Raw genomic sequence first — 14,305 nt, 5'->3', positions numbered from 1 at the left:
GAGACTACATGTGGGAGAAACAAGTGAACTATATAATAACAAGATACAAAAATTGTATTGTGAAAAATAGTTTTTTAACACGATATCCTAGAGCACAGAAACCAAGATAGTTTCTAGCATCATAAGTGCATTTAGAGTTTATAATAATTTAGTTAATTTTTTAAGATTTTGATACATAATTTGTATTAAAATAAAATAAATTTACAAACTCTAATAATCTTATTGGACAAAAATGTTTGTTGTTTGTGATAATATTTAATTGAACATTTAAAATTCCAACCATTAGATAATTCTTAAATGTTTAGTTTAAATATACGACAAATGATGCATACATATATATATATATATATGAAACATCTATCCTACTACCAGTTATAGCTACTCCCTTTACGTCTAAGGTGCAGAAACACATTTATACATATTTCTTCTCTCCTTCAACAAAAAGTACAAATTCTAGACATGTAGATGTATCATTCACATGAGATTTAATAAGATTTAATAGTGTCTATATTTTCTGTTAGGTAGGAACAGAAATAGTTATGAAAATGTTTTTCACAATGGATATGCAGAGAGTAGTTACACCTGGTGGCAGGATATATATAATATATATATCAAAAAGTAGTACCGTACTAACAAGTACTTTAGGCCATAGATCTAACATAATTCATTTTTCATTCTTTTTAATTTAAAAATATGGAATTTTACTACAAAACTACCTGTAATCCACTAGAACTATATTCTTTTCATTTTTTAATTAAATTATAAAATACAAAGTTATGATTTTAATACGGATATCTTCATAATTATAAATTATTCATTTTATCTCTCCTATTATTATTTCCTATTTTCGTATCATTGAGGTATGGTTAATATTTGTTGATTAACTTCTTTTCGATTATTGTTTTCAAGTAACTCCTGCATGAAACAAGATTGGTGTATGCTAACATTGGTTGACTCACCAATTTACTGTTACTTGCTTAAAAGAACAACGGAACTACAGGTCTCATCGGTTCACTCATGCATATGGTAATAAGACAAATGTAAAATTTAAAACTTTATTCTAGATTTGTTTTCATCTGTTTTTAATCACGATTTATTTTACTACGCTTACTTTTAAACCAAGCATGTACATAAAAATTTTACTCATAAACTATTTTATTTTTACTTGCAAACATACGGATAAATATAAGAATTAATTAGATTCATGTCATTATATATTTGTCAGTTTTAAAATATGCTATTACTATTTGACTATTCGAAATATGTCATTCATACCCTTTCAGTGCATTTTTTTTAAAAAACTTTGCACCATATTGCCCATATGCTATTCATTGCATCCTTTGTAGGTGCAAAGGCAATTTGGTAAAAAAAATTTATAATGACATATTTTAAATAGTTCTGAAATTATAATGACATCATTACAATTAGTTAAATAGTAATATCATATTTCAAAACAGGCAAAATCGTAATGACATGAATCCAATTAACCCTAAATATAAACATAATCGAAAGCGATGGGGGCTTAAATGTCTCTCTTCATATACCAAAATTTAGGCAATAAAAATAAAAAAGTCCAGCGGGAAAAATGTTGGCGCGAAGTTTTTCCCTTCAAAAAGAAAAAAGAGGAAAACTCCCCAACGAAACGGTGGAACGTTCTCTCTTTTCCCGACGGCCGCAGTGGTGCTTGGTTACGGGTACTAGGGGCATCCCGCACTCGCTCACGCCAGCTGCCCTGTTCCCCGAGGGCAGCACAGGAACGGAAGGAACCCTAGCCACCGCTCGTCCCCGAAGCCATGGCGGCGGCGGCGCAGCCGGAGTTCGTGGAGGTGCGGTGCGGGGGGTGCGGGGAGACGCTGGAGGTGGAGCCGGGCCTCACGGAGTTCGCCTGCCCCGACTGCGGGACCCAGCAGGCGCTCCCGCCGGAGCTCATGCCTCCGCCGCCGCCGCGCCCGCGCCGGGCTCTCCCCATCCCCGGGCGCGGGCCACCCCCCGCGGTGCCCGTGCCCGTGCATGTGCCCGTTCCGGCGCCCGCGCGCATGCCGTGCGGCGGATGCGGCGCGCTGCTGAGTGTGCCGGCGGGGCTCGGGCGCTTCGCCTGCCCGCTCTGCGGCGTCGAGCTCGTCGTCGACGGCGGGCGCCTTCGGCTCTGCTTCGCGTCCCCCGCTGCCCCCACGGTCTCCGTCGTGGCGCCACCCCCTGCTGGGGTCACGCTCGCGTCGTCATCCCTGCGCCATCGGCCGGAGGTGCGTACATGCGGTTTTGGACCTGTAATACTAATACACATTGCTGGCAGTTCATTTTAGTCAGAAGCCTGGAGCGCTGGTTTGAAAAATCTCGTCACATTGGCTCGATGATATCATCTCAAAGATCCTGGTGTTATGCAGCTAAAACATTACTGAATTGTATCGTGCACCGGAAAGCTGTAGATATCTGGAGATTGTCATTGGATTGGATTGGGTAAGTGGGGGTACTAATTTGTAACTGGACTTGAGAATTCAAGTCTTCCTGTCCTTCAACTAAGAAAAGGGGCAAGCACCTTGGTGCTGTCGAACATTCTTAGTTCGGTCACAGTTTGGTACTTTGGCTGTAAAACAGACACAGTTTGCATTTCGTATTCTGGGTAGTCTAGATGTGAGTCTTTTCCCTCTGAATAAACTGGCAAAACCAGTGCCAGTGATATAGCCAGTAACCGAATGGAGACTAACTTTCAACTTTCAATTGAGTCTAGGCCAAGTCTTGATTAACCAGAATGAAGAGAGGAGCAAGGAGGGTAAGAGGTAAAGAAAGGAGGATTATAATGACCAAAGTATGATACGATATGAAAGTCGAAATCTTGATATGATAAAATCAGTTATATTTCTGCAAAATTCGTTCGATTATTACCTCCTTTTCTCTACTTGGATATACTATTTCCAATGCTCTTTTGTTTCTTACTTGCTTGTCTTCTTTGTGGAGCCAGCTGCAAATGGAAAGATGCCATCCAATTCGTTCTGAGCAGACACCAGCACAATGCTCCATTCGTTCAGTTCCCAGAGAGGAGACATTCAGTTCTTTTAGAACAGATTCCCTGGCAGCAGTTCAACACAAGGCACAAAAAGAGTCTATTGACCATTCAACTCACATAGGGGAATCATGCATTGAGACACTTAATAAAACTATTGCAAGGTCTAGTTCAAGGAAAGCTAGGTTGCAGTCAAACAATGTCTCAAGTACTATGGGGCAGGAAAGAACAGAGCCTCTCAATCAAACTGTTGCCCTGGAAAAAACACAAGCTGACAAGACAACTGGATGGAATCAGAAGAAAAATATGAGCAGCAAGAATGTTGGTGAGAATAAGAAGAGGAAAAATAAGGACCTTCTGAATTCTCCAAATGGTGGACTCTATCTTAGGCGTAGTAAGCGCTTGACAAAACAGCCAGAACAACCAATAAACGATGATCCTGTCCAGCAGCCAGCTGCTTCTCCAAACCAATATAATTCTGATCCTCCAGACATTGACCGACTCATTGCCAATCTGTGTCCCAGTCCATCGCCTCGGTGCCAAATGCCTCAAGCATGCTCAAGTGAGTCGGGCAATGCCGATGCACCTGCTTTACCAGCATCTTCAAATCGTGATGTGCCTCAAGCTGAGAAATTCCCACACTGCTACAGTCAATTGTACCCTCCAGAGATCAAGGGTACAAACCAGCTTGATAAAAGTTGTGAGCAGGTGCAGCCACAGTCATCAGAGCAGGTTGTGCATGCGCAACAGGTATGAGCTTCAGAACTTCCATTAGATGCCACCTATCCAGAGCAAGATTGTAGGAGAAAGTTTGAGGAGTTGATAGTTTTGATTTTTGCATGAATTCTATATTTTCAATGTAATTGTGAGTCTTAATGCATAATCTGATACACATTCAGTTGTTCAGCAGGATGCATATAGCTATCATCCCCTATTAAGATCTCGTCGTAAATCATCAGCTAGGGGCAGGGGACGTCGTCCTACAAGACTGATTGAACCACGTAGGGAATATGACAGACCTGTATTGATACCAAATAATATCGAGTACGTGCATTTTATTTGAAGGCAATTTGTGCGGTGATAAATTTTCATGAGTGTTTCTAAATGCATTCTTTACCATTTACTTAATAAATAAACTTCCCCTGACAGTAACTGGGATGTCAACCCACTTTGTCCCAAGGTGGCCTCTACCCTCACTGCTATTTTGAAGCAGAACTACCCTGGGTCAACCTATTTACCAGTTGGTCAGCATGGTGATGGTCTAGCTAATGGGGAAGTGGTTTATCGCTGGAAACACTATCCCCCGGAGACAAGGGCTGCTATTTTGAATGAATTTCTTGTAAGGAACTTAAGGCATGTGCACTGTCATATATATTTTTTAGACTTCTGATCTTATATTCACTTACTGTAGCAAAGGTACAAGTGGGCCCCTGGCCATGAGGCTGAGTGCCTGAAGATATTTGAGCGCAGAGCAGTCAAACAGTTTACTGGACTCCTATGCGAAGAGAAGCGAAGGGTTAGAGCAGAGTTGGCTGCAGCAAAAAAAGCCAAAAAAGCTTCAGGTTCTTGCAGATCCAATAGTCATACAGAGTCAGAGGAGGAAGATGCTAGAGAAGAGCCAAAGGACAATCAGACGGATGAGGTAAACGAGGACGAGGACCCTATACAGTGGAAACCCTTCCCTCCTTCATGGATGTACCCGAATTGGTGGGAGAGATTGTGTGATTATTGGGCAAAAGAAGAAGTCTTGAAGATGTCTCTGCAGTATAGGAAGAATCGGTTTGTTGGAGGTCGTGCCCATCACACATCAGGTTCTCGGAGCTTTGCTATGCAACGACAGCTTATGGTAATATATAAATACAATTTTTTTCATAGAAAGAACTCATTTCAAATTTTAACACATATCCCTTGTTCTGGTTGAACTGAATAGATCATAGAGAATGGTGGGAAGCCAGTATCAGAAGTTGAGATTTTCAGCAAGACCCATAAGTTTAATGGTGGCACAGGAGAATTTGTCAGCGAGAAAGCAAAACGAATTGTGGTAGGTTCTAAAGGTGTTTGCATTGTTTAGAGAGTAGTCATGATGCAACATGCAAACTAGTTAGATGAGTGTATCCAATGGCTGCTGAGTCGTATTTGCATCGCTGATTTTTCCAGGAAGGTTTCAAGAAGCGTATGGAGGAGGCTGGTGATAAACCTGTGGATCCCGATGCTGCATGGGTACAGCAAGTGGGAGGCTGGAGCCGTGGGAGGTACTATGGACTCACTGGCACCATCGACAAGGCCAAAATTGATGAGTTAGCAAAGTCCCTCCCTGGTGGTTCTGGTAAGCGGGGTCAGCACAAGTTCTCACAGGAGCAGGTCCAGCAGATGATCAATCAGGCTCTGCAAGGTTTAAATGAAACTTGGGAGGAAAAATTTAAATCCCTGGAGCGAAATGTGCGTGGTGGTGGTGCGCCATTGTTAGGTGTTGATCATGAGGTACACAGAAAAAACTGAGTATTGAGCTCCACTTCTCTTTTTTCTCGAACGTGCAAAAGGTTTGTGCGTCAGTATATTAGAAGAAAAAGAATGTCGCTATACAACGCAACAAGGCCGGACCGGTCCACTTACTTTTCCAAATTAAGCCTTGAGAGATTGATTGACCATATATCTGCAGCATGCCCCTGGGTCTTCTGAAGCTGGAGGAGATGTTCAGCAGGACCAGTCAGGACATCAGGTAGACAATGAATTCCCACCTCCCCCCCCCCCCCCGCCCCCCCACAAAAGATATGGTAAATCTACTAGAGATACTGTAATTTATCAAACTTCCTATCCTATGTTGGTGCACATACGTTAGATCATTCTTACCAGCCATCTTTTTTGTAGATTATTCATTGGATCAACTACACGACGATCTTGTTTTGTGACGTTTTGCAGGATGGATCAGACTCGCACCATGGTGAAAGACGTCGAGGTGCGAGACACCACGATGAGGACGAAGACGAGGACTATGAGGAGGAAGAGGACATGGTGTCTACGATCGATTGATGTGCATTGCCACGTAAAATTTTGGCCTTGTAATGTGTAACCTGCACTGCATCTAACGCTGTTCCTGTGTCAGTCTTTTGGAGGAATGCTGAAACGCACTGGTATTCTCTGCTGCTATGCTAACGCCGTTGATTGAACTCTACCCAGACGGGGGCAAAAGAGTTTCTTCAGCTCCACAAAATTTCCTCGTGGAAATTCAGGTGGTCATTGTTTTGCTAAACAACATATTTATAAACAAAAAATAATTTATAAATAAAATATTTATATACGTATTTTTAGCGATCTAATCACAAAGGCTAAAAAATAAATTGCAGTAAAAACCTTAAAATAAATTCTAAATTTAAGGATGAAAATTCAAATTCTTGCATATATCCATAAGAGAAATCTAACTAATGTTATTGACATAAATGCTAATGATAAACACTTAATTCTAAGAAATGCCATCGATGAGTGTGAGTTCTACGAAATGTCATCGTACAAACGAATTTGGTCTAACAAATGTCATCGCTGTTAGGGTTTCGTCAACTTTTTTCGTTAAGTGTTATAGTATGAACAGTGTTTTTAACGGCGGAAATGGACGGAACCATGATGGCGATGGTATTTCTTAGACAAATTCGTTTGTACAATAACATTTCTTAGAACTCATATTCGTCAATGGCATTTCTTAGATTTGGATGTTTGTCAATGACTTTTTTTAGATTTTCTCAAAGCATAAGTATAGGTGAAAAATGCGGGTGGCAGAAAAAATGCAAACGATTAAAAAACATGGGAAGACCATCTTGATCCCGCTGAAATGAGCTAGAACGGAGGTTTTTGCACATAAGATTCCTATTGAATTATTCGAAAACTCAAATCCTATAGCATTTTCTAGGCTCTAAGAGTATACTAATAACAAGGTCAAATTGTATGGAAATCGATTGGTCAGTTTGTTACAATTTTGTCTAAATAACCAAAATACCCGGAGACAAAAACTTATAAAATTTGGACAAATACTAAGTTATAAACATAAAGACCGTAAGCATCCAAAATATGGTGGAAAACTTAAAATATGATATTTTAGGGGGTTTCCCCAAAATTTGGAAGTTTTTGTCATAGAGTATTTTGCTCATTTGGACAAATTGTACAATATCAACTAAGGTTAATCGGACAATAATGATAAATCGTAAAAGTTAAGCAAATGTCGATACATTGTAGAACATAACAAAATCAATGAAAAATTATATATCTATGCCGAACTCAGGGCATAAAATGGATTCTCTCTTAACATATTTATCCTGAAGCATGCACATAGCTAATTGTTATATGAGAGCCAATACGTTTTTTTATTTTCTGTGTGTGTGTTTAGTTGTCTATAGTAGCTTCTATTGTAGTACACATGCCATTTGTTTCCACTTGGATTATGTAATCTAGATTATTAGAAATAATCTGAAATAAACAAATAGATTATCACAATAGTTTGTTATAATTTATAATCCATATTACTAAAATATGATAAGCTTCTTCAAATGGTTTTTTAATCAAATTATTGGATGGCCAAGGATCACTTCATTGGAATACTTTAAAGTAACTGTATATATTGTCATCCATTACCTCAGAATAGTTAAGGTCACTTTAGACTTTAGCCTGGTAAATCTGGTAATCCTAGCTTCCAACAATAAAAAAATATCTCATAAATTATTCTGATTTAGGTTATAATAATTTAGGCTATAGTAGTAATCTTTCTGAATAATCTCTACCAAAGTAAAAACAAACCAAGCTTAACAGTGTCTAATAATAAAACAGTCCCACTATACGTACGAGTAATTGTATGTACTATCTATATATGACTGAAACACTGTAACTGTTGATTAGGCAAATAGGGTTAAGTGAGTAACGCTTAAGCCGTCGATCAAGTGGGTCGAAAGTCAGATGTGTGTCCTAAGCATAGCAATTTTCATAATAAAATTAACTTGCTGGCAGTAATGAAAGCGGCATCCCGAAGTCCGCAACGCTTCTGTAGTTTCCATCCCAACTCTTCCCACTTCTCCCGGGGGACTCATCGCGACCCGCCGACCCCTCTGTGCTCCGAAGGCAATGGCGCCTGGGCGCCATGCCGCGGCGGAAGGATCGACGGAGGCGCTGGAGGTGCGGTGCGCGGGGTGCGGCGAGACGCTGGAGGTGGAGCCTGGCCTGACGGAGTTCATCTGCCCGGGCTGCGCCATGCCGCAGTCGCTCCCGCCGGAGCTCATGCCGCCGCCGCCGCCCCGGAGGAAGGCGCTGCCCCTGCCCCGCGGCGCCGCGGACGTCCGAGGCGCCCGGCTCCCGTGCGGCGGCTGCGGGGCCCTGCTCAGCGTGCCCGTCGGGCTGGCGCTCTGCGCCTGCCCAATCTGCGGCGCCGAGCTAGCCGTCGACACCGCGCGGCTCCGGCACTACCTCCTGTCGTCCGCCGCGGTGGATGGCGCTGTACCCGTGGTGCCGATCGGTACCTCTCCGTCACCACCGATCCTCCAAGTCCGGGAAGTACGCCCCCATCTCCATCCCCATGCCCTTCGCTTCCGTTTTTACTTCAATTCAATGGCTAGTTGGCTACCGTACCATTTTTACTAGAAAAAGTGGAACGATGTTAGTAGAGCTTAGGTAATGTCGCGTTCAATCTGAAGATGGCAAAGCCTACTGGTGTCTGGTGGTGCGTGGTTTAACCAGATTTTTTTTTTTGTGGGGTGGGGGTGGTTTAACCAGATTGAAACATATGAAATCCAATTGCAAGATAAGCTGCTGGACTTGAATCTTTGAGGTCTGAGGTGCATTGTGCCATGAGTAAATGGTTGGTTCTATTTATTGGAAAAAATCCATGTTCAATTCATCTCGCTAGTTTCTTTTTCTTTTTTTTTTTTGCGTAGCATTGAGTGCGAAATTGAGTATATTACCTATTTGTAAGCTGTGTGCATCAAAGGATCAACCACACGTTGATTCAAATATTTTTATTGGCTTGGTTGCACTACTCTCTGTGTTAACGGGAGGGGTTTACAGTAAAAGGCATGCAGATAAAAATCGTATCTGAGGGATTAGTCTGAGTAGCCAGTTGGAAATATTGCAGCAAAGAACTTGCCCGACTCATAAAACAGTTTGACTACATATAGGTTTTATTTCATGATTCCTACTAGTTGAGTGAGGTCTTCTCAGTCTGAGGAACTATCATGAAGTTGGTGGAAAACATTCTCTCCATTGAACTGATATGCTCCGTTACTGTATCTAACAGTGCACTGGTGTGTGTTCCTATTGCAATGCAGTTGCGTGAAGAGCATCCTAATATTGTAAATCGCACGGGACTCATCTAAGCAGAACCTAACAATCAGCTAAATCGTATGGAACATGCACAAACCAAGCATCAAAATCATCTTATCCCGGAGCAGGGAGAACCATTTCATCCTGACTACATGATTGATGAAGAAGGGATACATGAGGCCAATCAGATTCTAACTAGGCGTCATAAGCAGAGAAACAGAGAATTAGTTGGCAATGGAATCAGAAGTGCAGAAAAGGGGCAAGAAAAGCCTCTGAACCAGTTCAGACATCAGGCACAGCTAGATCATATGAAGCAACAGCTAGATCAACATTCTGGCTATGCTTTTCATATGAAGCAAACGCATCTAGATCATAGAGATAGAGTTCATGAAGCACAGCTAGATGCTCTTGATCCCACTGATTTTAGCGAGTCAGGATGCATTGCGCTGATTAATGACACTACTTCAACGCATATAAATTGCACAGCTGTGCACTCTGTTGGATCCAAATCTATAAATGTAGACAAGAACCAGTCACAAGCTCCCAATCCCAAGCAGATCATACAGCAGGCACAAAAACAGCCTTCTTATATTGCAATTTCTCAAGAGAATGCTCAGGATAAGCATGCAGATGATGTGATTCATGTCCATGAAAAGCAACGGAGGACTGTGAACCAAGCAAACTATAGACAAGAGGCATGCCCTCGACTGGATAATCAGACTGTTGCAGGGGATAGCAGTAGGGGGAGAGTTAGATGCTCAGAAAAAGAACAGCCGGAACCTTTTAGCTGCACAATTCGCAAGAGGAAAACAAAGAGAGTGTTGGCTAATTCAAATTCAGGTCTTGAACTTAGGCGTAGTAAACGTTTGGCCAAAGATTCACCTGCTGCAAACAATAAAGAACACGATAACAATAAGTTTTTTGAGCAGCAGGTTTCTCAAAATGACCAAGTATCTGCTGCAGTCATGGATACTGAATCAATACATAGGGATCCTGTTGAGAGTCGAGCTGCATCCTCAACTGGCCACATGCCAGCTGCTATCGCAGACAGTGAACCATCGGAAAGTGAGCCTGATGTCTTTATATGCCTTCTCCGGATCAGAGTTTGTCTAACTCTCCAGATATTGACAGAATCATCAACAACATATGCCCTAGTTCACCCCATAGGCATGAGATCCCTGAAAAAGGCTCTAATGAGTCTGACAGCCTCCAGTTAATTACACCACCACCTTCTTCCCATATTGACATGTCTGATCCTGAGCAGTTTGCATGTAACTACATTCCAGAAGAAGTTAGAAAGGCCCTTGGAAAGCAAAAATATAATTCATTGTTTGAGCATGCGATGCCCCAGGAAAGTTCTGGTGACGTGCATGTATTAACTGATTCTGAAGAACACGATGAACCTTGGATAATGGCTCACCAGAATGTTGATAATTCACAGTTCTATTGTACTTCACTCTTATTATTATGTGTTCTGGAGATTAATCTTTCCTATAAAGTAATATTTTTGGGGGGATTATGAACCTTATTAAGCAACTTTACATATCCTTTTGAACTCAGTAAGCTTTTGCCCTTCATGTTTAATGTTGTGCCTTGCATTTCGGAGAATAAGCCTCCATACATAGATAAAATATTTTCAAGGATTATGTATCTTATTAAGCACTGGTACATAACTACATATCCTTCTGAACTCAGTAAGCCATTGTCCTCTGCTCTTATTATTATCTGTCAAACTGATTACCATAGTTGGCGTTAGTTTACATTTTATTTATGCTGAGTCCACAGAAGAACAGAGAGTCAAGGGTACTGTCTGAGAGGAACTTTTCACTCTAAAAGATTCCTTTTCCTATGTATTCCGCTAAATATAGAATAAATTGAATGTGCCTGAAACAATTCTATAGCCATTTATATACTCCCCTGTTTCATTATTAAATGTTCATTTCCTTATTCATACTCTGTCTAGTGTCTATAAAGAACACCACCATTGGGCAGCTGTTCTTGTTATATACATCTGATATTTTTTTCTTTCAAGTAGGCACCAAGAGGAATCAAGGGCGTGGTCGTGGTCTTACAGTCTGTCTCAAGGTGTGGAATTTGCCTAAGGGTGTCCGCATTCCAGTTTTATTGAACGCTTCGGGTGAGCCTGTTGGGAAAGAGGCAGGCACCTTATCTAGCTTTCTGGGTGCATTAGCACGTGATGGAATATTGGCACCTTTAACTCATCAAGATTGGAGGTGTGTTCCAGAGAAAAACAAAGATGTGATGTATCATATTGTCAAGGTACGCCTTTTACTATGGTTACTGCTGCTGTCTGTGCCTTTTGTTTCTTCTCTGACACCCCTTGTTTGTTGATGTAGCTCAAATTTGACATTGCTCCAGCTGCTAAATTCTGGATCATAAAGTGTATAGGAAGAAAGTGGAAGAGTTGGAAAGCTCTCTTAAAACAAAAACATTATGATACTCATGAAACAGTGGAGGAACGCCTTGCTGATCGAAATCCTCGCATTCTCAAGGAACAGTGGCAATATTTATTTGCATATTGGGGTACGGAAAAAGCGCAGGTAATGACAGCCATCTTTCCTTTAACATACTTGTGTTTTCATTTTATTTGAAATTTGGGAGGCTTGTTAAATGATCGGTAACTTTATCTTTGACCAGGCTGCAAGTAGTCGGAATAAAGCTTGTCGGGCGAATGTAACCGCTACACATACTGCAGGAACAAAAAGTTTTGCACGAATAATTGAGGAGGAGGTAATTTAAAGCTTGCTGATTTGCTTTCACTGTCACTGATGACACGCTAATTGTATTACTGCATGCAACAGAAGCAGAAACGGCCCAACAATGAGGAGCCTACTCCTGCGGATTTGTTCATATTGACTCATACACACAAAAATGGGAAGCCTATGAGGAAGGAAAAAGCTGATATCATTGTGAGAGAGAAAAAAATAATTTATACTGATGATTTTCTGGTTCGAGATCTGAATTTTATTTTTTTGCAGGCAAGAGTCCGTGAGCAATCTCATAAGCAAGCCGAATGCTCAGGAAGTGGCTCCACAGCACACAATGTTGGACTTGAGTCCTGCTCGATTGGCCTGCTGGCGAAAAGGGGTCGTCGGAAGGCAGTCTTGCAGGCATCCTTCAAGGAAGCCGAGGAGGCCAAAAGAAAGGCCGAAGACGAGGCAGCAATGCTGAGGAAGAAGATGATGGCAATGGAAGAAAGTCAGAAGAAACTGCAAGATGATTTGGCGAGTATGAAGAGCACAGTTAGCGCTATACGTCAACTGGTGACCTATCCGATGGACAAACGCAAAACCTTCCAAACGAGCCCACGGGCGAACGCGAACGGTTGACACTTCCAGGTTCTCCACAGGTAAATATCCAGCTATTACTAACTCTCCAATTTATACCTCCAGAAAATAGCCAGGCCATTGTTACAGCTTACTATAATCACTGTGATTGCAGCCATGTTTTGACTACTCTGCACTGTACGATCCTTCTGCCACCCCTTGTCAACGATTTCGATGACAGTCGCACCAATTGTGATGCCATACCACCTTGATCATCGCATGGTGTATGATACGAAGAAATGGGCTTAGCTTGTCGTTCATGTGTAATGTTGGCTCTTGTACTCTGCTCTGTTTACTGGCTACTGGAACAACATACATACTCGGAACATGAGGGCGTATTATGCCGGGACATGATTCATACGCCTTAGCAGGGGAGTATTTTGTGTGGTGAGTACTGCAACTGCACTTGCTTGTTTGTTGCCAAATGATTCTATAGGGTGTTCTGCTTGTACCTGCCCATGAGCCCATCGTGCTGGTGCCGGCGTTCAAAACAACGGTCTTTTTTGTGCGTAATATTACCTGCTTTCCGGAAAATTTTTGTAGATCATAGACAGCTGAAAATCTCTTCTTTCCTGTTCCAATTTATTGAAAAAAACAAAGTGCACCTTTTCTTTTCGTAAGGAAGAAGGTTAACATATGTGTCCCTTTAAAGTTCAAACGATGAATAGTAACTAAAATAATAGAAGAGAAGAACCAGAAAGGGCATGTGTCACTTTGTTACCCAAATAAACTCTACCATTTATTGGTAAAGTCAAATTTTAGTATTGCCAGAATTTTAGCACACATTTGTGACTGGAACTTTATAGAATTACAAAATATTGGTAATATTGTGATAGCAAGGTTTAGTTTAATTTGTTACCTACCAAAGTTTTGGCATTAATAACATTTAGAATAATTGATTTTGGTAACAGACTGAACAAATCCTACAGTTCTGAAACATGATAAAAACCGCTAAGCAAATATGTTAAATCAACCATCATAAAAATCAACTCTAAAATTAAATTTTGATTTATAAGCACACATAAGCCGGTGCAACAACGAACGATGAGACCCAAAAACAAATAAACAACAGTATAATAAAATTGAAGCACCAAAATCCCTGTAATTACTATTTTTCTTTCTCTGAAAAGAAAAAAAACTCTTGCCTTGTTTAGTCCCTAATTTTTTTCCTAAAAACATTACATCAAATCTTTAAACACATAATAAATCATTAAATATAGATGAAACAAAAAGTGATGCCATAGTTATGGGAGAAATCGTGTGACGAATCTTTTAAGCCTAATTAGGCGCGTTTGGCACTCCCGTCAGGATAACTAAACTCTCTCGTTTTTCACGCGCACGTTTCTCGAACGGTTAAATAGTGTATCATATCAATCTATTTTATATTTTTTAATAATTAATTAATTATGTTCTAATCTATTACTACGTTTTTTTGCGTCGGATAACTAACCCCTTCCCCATAATGCCAACCGTGGTCTTAGTCCATGATCGACCATAAGTACAGATATGTTAATAACAGATTGATTAGGCTAAAAATCTATAAAATTTGTTTTTTATTTAAATTAAAAATCTCTTCCGATACCTGGCCAAATATATACCTGGCCAAATATATAATGTGACAAACCAAATTTTCATTTAAGGGTAGTGAAAAGTTACAATCGGC

The 14,305-nt window shown here is 40.8% G+C and overlaps 1 protein-coding gene and 1 pseudogene across 3 annotated transcripts; both read left to right on the top strand.

Moving 5' to 3' along the window:
• Positions 1-1,750: 1,750 nt before the first annotated feature.
• On the top strand, positions 1,751-6,190 carry LOC102720699. 3 transcript variants are annotated; one of them, XM_040523400.1, is made up of 9 exons: positions 1,751-2,243; positions 2,960-3,751; positions 3,912-4,045; positions 4,151-4,340; positions 4,413-4,847; positions 4,932-5,042; positions 5,159-5,482; positions 5,661-5,720; positions 5,921-6,190. In XM_040523400.1, the coding sequence occupies exons 1-9, from the start codon at positions 1,794-1,796 to the stop codon at positions 6,029-6,031; spliced, it is 2,607 nt and encodes an 868-aa protein (XP_040379334.1). In that variant the 5' UTR covers positions 1,751-1,793; the 3' UTR covers positions 6,032-6,190. The 3 variants fall into 3 exon arrangements, with proteins under 3 accessions (XP_040379334.1, XP_040379333.1, XP_015692339.1); XM_040523399.1 differs by having other exon boundaries at positions 3,909-4,045; XM_015836853.1 differs by lacking the exon at positions 1,751-2,243 and adding an exon at positions 2,260-2,806 and having other exon boundaries at positions 3,909-4,045.
• Positions 6,191-8,073: 1,883 nt separating this feature from the next.
• LOC102710872 lies at positions 8,074-13,042 on the top strand (annotated as a pseudogene).
• The last annotated feature ends 1,263 nt before the right edge of the window (positions 13,043-14,305 follow it).

The sequence above is a fragment of the Oryza brachyantha genome, chromosome 4, assembly GCF_000231095.2.
Source record: "Oryza brachyantha chromosome 4, ObraRS2, whole genome shotgun sequence".
Lineage (NCBI taxonomy): Eukaryota > Viridiplantae > Streptophyta > Magnoliopsida > Poales > Poaceae > Oryza > Oryza brachyantha.
Note: the sequence above shows the minus strand (reverse complement) of the source record. Positions and strands in the feature narration are given on the sequence as shown.